Source organism: Pygoscelis adeliae, unplaced genomic scaffold (genome assembly GCF_000699105.1).
Source record: "Pygoscelis adeliae isolate BGI_AS28 unplaced genomic scaffold, ASM69910v1 Scaffold245, whole genome shotgun sequence".
Classification (NCBI taxonomy): Eukaryota; Metazoa; Chordata; class Aves; order Sphenisciformes; family Spheniscidae; genus Pygoscelis; species Pygoscelis adeliae.
Window position 1 is genome coordinate 652,597 of NW_008824766.1, and position 7,521 is coordinate 660,117.

At 45.8% G+C, this 7,521-nt stretch overlaps 1 protein-coding gene across 1 annotated transcript in view; it reads left to right on the forward strand.

Moving 5' to 3' along the window:
* Positions 1-7,521, forward strand: part of IQCG (IQ motif containing G) — a 19,112-nt gene that overhangs the window by 8,943 nt on the left and 2,648 nt on the right. Inside the window, exons 5-6 of the mRNA XM_009323594.1 lie at positions 5,361-5,522; positions 6,178-6,252. Of these exons, the coding sequence (XP_009321869.1) occupies positions 5,361-5,522; positions 6,178-6,252 (237 nt within the window). The remainder of the gene's footprint in view (positions 1-5,360; positions 5,523-6,177; positions 6,253-7,521) is intronic.

A 7,521-nucleotide genomic window follows, 5' to 3' on the forward strand; every position in this document is an offset into this window, starting at 1 on the left:
AAAGGATATAGAGGTCAGAGCCAGGACTGAAAAGGGCAACTGTATACCTCATTATATACTTACTTACTGCCACTGGAAATGGTATGGGAGCCTATTTCCAGGCGCTATGGAACAACCCAAAAGTCTCTTGACATCTGTGTGACAGTTAAATGAAATAAGCTGGATAGTTTGTCAGGCTCAGAGACTGTATGTTGTCTGTTTGCTTCTGCACATTGTCCCATCTCAGTCAGATTCTGATGGCTCCTGGGAAGCTCCTGTTCTCCCACTCCCCAAGCTAGTGAATACGATGCGGTAGTCCTCCTTCTGTGCAGTAGTGCTCCTCAAACCTCACAGTGTCTGTGCACACAATATACATATCTGGTTCTGGTTTAATGCCTTCCCAGGGACTGGTGTATAGGGGGCTGTAATCATCCCATCTCGCACTAGCAGCAATGTCCTGGCACTGTGCAGTCAGGCTGGGCACTTCTCTGTGTCCTGCCCTGCACCTCTCCTACCTCTTGCAGTCATAAGAAGGTGTGTAGCTCCCATGCTGAGAGGGTGCTCTTCTCCGTGTTCTTTCAGTACCTTCTGCTAATTTGATTCTTGCTTTTTGCCTCATCAAGTGGGATCTGCACTCATCTGAGATTTTTTTTTTATATTTCCAGCTTAAAAGTCCTTTTCTGGGCTTCCTTATAGTTTCAGCTTTGATAACAAATCAAAGACAAGACTACTTTCAAGTACTGCTTTCCTCCTGTGCCAAAAATAATGGTGTCTCACTGAGTCTCCCAAGGGAGAGTAATTTCTGTTCGCTTCATATGGGATTTTCCCATAGGCAGTTTTACAGGCACTTGCATGATTTGTCACCTTGCCAACTAATTAAAAACAAAAATACAGCTTGCTGATTTTGGAGTACTTTGAACAATAATAATGCACAGACCTGTAGACAAAAGCCTACATGGTTGTCTCCAGTCTAGTGGATGAGAAAACAAAAGTGAGCAAATCTAATCATGGAACCAGAAAAACACGGTCTTTGCTTCACGCATGTTGCCTGTATGTTTGTATTTTCAGCCTTGCTACCTCTTAATGAGATGCTAAGTAATGCTCTATTAGCCTGCTCAGCTCATTTTTCTTTCTAATGGAACACAAATCAAATGGTAAATGTTCTTATATATTTTGTTTTCTTTCCTCTTGGAAAGCACTGATGTCTCTAAAGGAGCTGAAGTTATCACTCTGGTTTTGCTCTTACCCCTCCGTGCAGGAGCATGACCGATAGCTGTAGTTTGGCTGCAGGAGTTCTGTTTGCTGCTGCAGTGTTCATTTTCTAGCTTGTACAAAAATACTCACTTTCTCCGGTTTCCTGGACAAGCGACGGCAGTCTGTACAGATTTTGAAACAAGTTAATATCGTATAGGACTATATAGTTTAACATAAAAATTTAGGAAATGTAAACTTTAGAATTCCTGCATTGCTATTTACCCAAAGACTTTTTATGTCCTGTAGGTTTTGTGGTATACTCATGCCATACACGTGTGCAAGTCATGGTATAATTTTATAACAAGCACTAATATTGCAGGCTACCTACCAGCCAGAAAATCAAGACGTTGCACCACGGTACCAGTGAAGACAGGTCCGTAACTTTTATTCTATGTGGGCTCTCATAATACACCCAGCTCCACTGTATCAGTGCGCCACTCGGTAGTGCTTTTAGTAGCGCGACTAAAATCCGCCATGTTTCTTCCCTTATCCTCTCCCAGAAGGACAAATACATCAATGAGGTGTTCTGGGGGAATGTTTTAAACATATATACACACCCATTGGTGCATGTTTCTACTGGAGAAATGCACCAGGTGATTACAGTAGAAGGCACAAGGTTTGTGATGGTCCTGAGCCCCTGGGTGACTTCATTCCACTGCTGGCAGCGCCCCAAGGCAGCTCAGCAGGACCCAGAACTGGTGCACTAGATCCAAACCTGGCTCCAGAGGGACAGGACTTTCAAAAAGAGTGCTGCTGCCAACAGGGCTCCTCCCTCTGCCAGCAAACTGCCCCTCACACAGCTCGCTCCCGCAGTTGTTGGGACTGGAGGTGAGCTGGCGGAGGGCTGCAGAAGCCGTTAAGTCGAAGCTGGGTGACCTTCCAGGCCTGCTGTCCTTTTGGTTGAGGCATTTCTTGGGGGTGTGCAGCATGGGGATGTTCTGGCAGCTGGGACAGAGATGCGGGCTACGGCCTTACGGAAGTGTCTGTAGGGCTGCACGTTGTGGTTTCAGGGGGAGCAAGTCCAGGCTGCAGCAGGTGTGTAGATCTAAGCATGTCTTCAGGCTTTGCAAGCTGAGATATCGCAGCTGCCAGCGGAGAGACTTGAGCTCATACGCACTCGGTGTGGAAGCAAGGAGGCAGGCGGCAGGGCTCTCTGCCGGCATGCTCGCTGCCTGCACATAGCACAGCACCCGTTCCCCTGCCCCCTCCAAGGGCCTGCCAAATGGCGGGCAGTGGGTGTGCTGCTGGCGGCAGGGGGTTATCCGACTGCTGGAGGAATTCCTCAGACTGTTTACTCCTATTTGCTATTTTTGTAACCAGCTGTATTTTAAGTGACTGTAAGTACTAATTGCTGTGGCAGAGCGGAGAGATCTAGGTGGCACTTGCGAGAGAGATAAATCAAAGTAAATGAAAACACAGGAGTGCGCATACCCTCTCCAGCTAAGCGCAGTTGCTTTTGCAGCAAAACAGCGTCTGTGGGGCTGACTCCTGTGGCACCGGATAACAGCAGCAGACAGGCCTCAGAGCTGATGTCTGCGAGCTGAGAGATCAGAGAAAATCAGCTTGTTTACCTGCTTGCGAAGCAGACTGGCTCTTGACAACTATTTCCTGGGTTTTGATCTTGGTCTCTGCCAGTTTTGTGATAGTTTTGGACACATGAGGTATGATTTTGCATCTTTGGTTTGGCAGATTCAACACTGAAGTCATCCCAAATAAGCAGCCCAGAGGTTTACAGCATTAACTATGAAAGCGCTCTGTGTCCTGGCTGGGACCTTCGCTATGATAAACCAGAATGAATAAGTATTAACTCATTTTCCCAGTGCCTGTCCCTGAAGTTCAGGGAACAGCATACTCTACAGATGGTGCCCACAGCTTGTGGGCATTTACTGCTGCATTTACTGCGTGCAACCTAATACCAAATGTGCCCCAGTTCTGCAGCGCCAGGTCCATCAGCTGGGCTGCAGTAGCTGCCCACACGCCTGCAGCTGACTTTCCCTCTTCAAGCGAACGTGTTGCTGTAAACCACCAGTGGGGTTTTGCGTTTCACTTCCCATCTGCTTTGGATTGTGTAACCAAGCCCCCAGACTCCCCACCTCTAACGAAGATGTTTTACAACACCACAGACCAAATCCAAACCACAAACATGCCATACAACAAAGAAAACAAACAGAGCAGATGGGCCCCCATCCTAGCTGAGGCCTGGGATGCTGGAATCAAAAGCACTTTTTCCTCTGCTTTACTAAACTATGAAATGAGAAAGAAAATAACCTGGTGAAGTGTTCATGCTCTGCCCCATATCTCTGAGTACTTTGTAACCTAAGCTGAACCCTCCTTTTCTGACCTGTTTGGAGATAGCAGTAACACACTGACATCAGCAGCGCTTGGCTTTGCTGAGCCTCAGTACCACAAAAAATTGGTGTTTTTCATTAGCATCTCCCCAGTCTCTCTGCCAGACCTTCAATTTAGCCGTGATTCCACCATGACACAGGAAGACAATCTCAACATAAAGTGGTACGGTCACCTCCCATGTCTACTGACCAGGAACACAACCCCTTCCAATGCCCACCAAAATTTCATACCGGGGAAAATAAAGGCCATTACCAGAAACCTTAATAGAGCACAAATAGGTCATGTCTGTAGCTGTCTGCAGTCATATGATGATATGGCCGTAAAATAGTATCTGATGTTGGAAACCTTAAAAAAAATGTGAATGCATGACTTTTAAACCCACAAAACAGCACCAGCCAAGGCCCCTAATTGTCCTGAGCGTTATAAATGTACTTCACTCTTCCTAACTACGTCCGACAGGGATGCAGAGGGAAGGATTTTCCTTTTAACTGTTCCAAACTCTTCTTATAAGGAAACCTTTTCCAGATGAGTCATGCTGCAGAGGCTTCTAAACACAGTGCTATTGAGCTGGCTTCTTCCTGTGGCATTTTTCCATGTTTACACAGCTAAGGAATGTGAGGGTGCTTCAGAGACAAGATATGTGGGCTTCAAAACATTTAAATGCCAGCACTTTGGTATATCATCTTCAGCTGCAAGGTTTGGCTGACGAATGTCAGACCTGTCATAGCATGCCAGGAAAGCAAAGAGAAAAGCTGTAATGGAGCAATCGGGTGCGAAACCAGAGGCGTTAAGATTGAGCTTGCATAATTGCACAGGAGACTTTGATGACCTTTTTAACTCTTTGTACAAAAGTCTCGAGTTTTTCATTTTACAAGCGGTTCTTCCAAGTTCCAACCCCAGATTAATGAACTTTTATCTGTTACTCGAAGAAATTAATTAAAAAGGACTAAACAAAACAACAATCCCAAATCAAGCAAATGCACTTTACTTCCTGAGCACACTCCAAAAGCCGGACAAACGGGGCATGTTGGTTCAGGATTCTTGCCCATGGGGGAGCTCCTGGAGACAGAATTCCCCCAGGAAAGCTCAGCTCCGTTGCGAAACAAGGTGTGGGGAGAGGCTGGGAGCTCATAGCCAGCTTTTCTTTGGCACTTCTTCCTTGCCCTGGGTGTATGCTTTTATAACAAAGCGGGCACCATCTACCTGGTAAGATTTCAAGAAAGAGCTGTTTAAACATGTAAGTGAGTCAAGATTAGATTTTCACCTGTTCCTAAGGTTGTGTTTATACAGTTTCTGCATAACTAGAAAAAAATGAATCCAAGGAATACTTTAGGAAATCAAACTTTGGTGTACATGGGGCTGAGGCATTATCCTCCTCTTACAGATGCTCACTCACTGAGATGGCCTAATCCAAGAGGTTAGTAAAGCCTAACTTTAAGCAGCTGAAATTATTGGGCTTCTTTCATGCTTATAATAAGCATGCCTGAATCCATTCCTGGACCAGAGACCAGAAGGCCTGGCTTCTTGTCCCTCTCTGTTCATCATTCCAGCCTCTCCAGAGGTAATCACTCCTCGCTGATGGGTTTATTGCCTTCTGTATGGGTTACAAATCAAACTTCCCTTTGAAGTAGAGGCTGAAATGGGGCAACATTCAGGGAAAGTGTGAAGCCTATAGCCTTATCCCTTCTGAGTTTATCAGGGAGTGGAGAGATTAAGAAACAGTGAGCTCACCTCAGTCTCCAGGCTTGCTTTTGTGCTGCTTCTGTCTCCTCCACTAGAACCGAGATAATATGATTGTATACCTCAAAGACAAGCTCCAAGAGATGAAGGCCAAAACGAACATGGAGATCTGCTACATGAAGAAAAGCACAGACCTCCAGGTCCACCAAACCCAGAAGAAGTGCAGCAATGCAGAGAATGTCCTGGACAAGGAAATTCAGGTAAGCCCTTCCCCACAGCCCCTACCGGAAGGCATCTCCAGCTAGTAAGGAAAGAGTCCTCCCTCCTTCCCCAGGTGCCCCTTCTGTTCTCCATCACAGTCACCAACGCATCTGTTTGAACTGGATCAGGTAACTCATCCAGGCTGGAAATCTTTCTCTCTTCCATTGCTTCTCTGTATGGTCCTGCAAACAGCAACAGCACAGACGGCATGGCTGCAGGAGACAGTAGCTGGAGGCAGGGACTGCCTAAATTAATACCATCGTCAGAGAAACAGACCCATAACTATATCCAAAGGGTGTAGTTACAAGGCTATTTAGCAACATAAGCAGCTCGAGCTCCCAGCATCCCCCACAGCACATTATGCTGATAGAGCTGCTTGTGTGGCCATAAAGTGAACTGGACTAGAAAACTGTTCTGTTTTTGCAAGCATTTTGTTTTTTCCGACTGATCAAGGTCTGATCTAGTTGTCCCTCTTTCATGGATGGCCCAGGGGCAAGGACTGCCTCGGTTAATTTTGTCACTGGGAAAAATATCTGTGGACTACACAGAGAGCTCCTGCGCCCTTGCTCAGCAGCTCAGCTTTCAGCAGCACAGGTGTGCACACACATACGCACTAACATTGTCTCTCATGTTTTCTGTCTGCGCTGATCACAGAAGTTGAGGAGCAAAACTGATGAGGAGATTCGAGTCCACATGGAGATTGAAAATTTCCTCAGGCAGTACCATAAGGTATGTGTGACTGTCTGCTAATGCTTAAAATGGCAACTGATAAACATGATGTCATCAATCAGTGCCTAAAGAAAACCAGTTAGTGCCCCATCAGATTTACCAGGTTCATGATTGCTGCTGTTTGAATGACTGCTTATCCTCAAGTCTTAATTATCCCAGCTCTCCCAGACTTGGGATTTGCTACATTTGGATACATTTCCTTAAAATTAGAGTTCATGTAATGATTGGCATTCTTTATTGAGGTGTTACGGGTTTTTCCTCCCTCAGATAGTTTTATTCAGCTAATTGGAATTTTATTTAGACCTTCCTTGGCAGTAGCTGTGGCTCCCAGCGACTCAGTGAAGAGTGCTACTGCATAAAGTGAGGGCAACAGTTTCACGGACCCAAGTGTTGCACAGAGGGAGCACTAAGAAGGAAACGACACAAACTGCCAGCCCAGTTTTGCCTTGTCTTAATCTGAGGAAGAATCAGGGTTGGATAATTGCTAAATCACAATTATTGTACCCATTTTCAGCATCAAACAACCATGAATGTCCTTGTTCTGTGGATCCAGAGGTTCAGAGCTTTCCTGTCGTCAACAGCAGTGCCCGTTACAGTGAATAACACTGGAAAGCATCTCATAAACCATGACTGGAAGAAAACCTGTACTACTGCAGGGTACCTAACATCACTGCCAGTATGAAATATAATAGAAGATAATAAACTTTAAAAAATGTAATTCGAGTGCAAAAAAGCGCTGTATCTAGAGAGCAATTAGTGTCCTCCATATCCCAGAACTTTAGTCTGATCAATGCTTCAGAGTGAGAGGACTTTCCATGTACAAGCCGCAGCCTATTTGACCTCTACCAGAAGGCGAAGTGCAAGCCTCTCTGTACTCAGACAGCAGCTGGTGGCTTTATAGCGGCCCCCAGAGAAGAGGATGACCATGCCCTCCATCTCCCTTGTGTGTCCAGCTGTGACACCATAATGAGATTGATGCTTTTCCTCAGATTATTTTTCCATGCAAGCAATCATGGTTGTTGCTATGGAGAAGTTATTCGTGAATGGGAGGAAGTCATCTGGGTGACTGTTTCAGCAACACCTGCCCTCCTATTCACCAGTGAGACAAAGCCAAGTTCACAACCTGAAATAGCGTGAAGTGCTGTCCCCTGGGACCTTATTCCTGGTGCGCTGGCTTTAATCCAGAAAGTGGGCAGGGAGTCAGGCAGAGGATAAAAGCTTTCTCACTGTCAAATTCTGTTTCTTAACCCCCCCCCCCCTTCCTCTTCA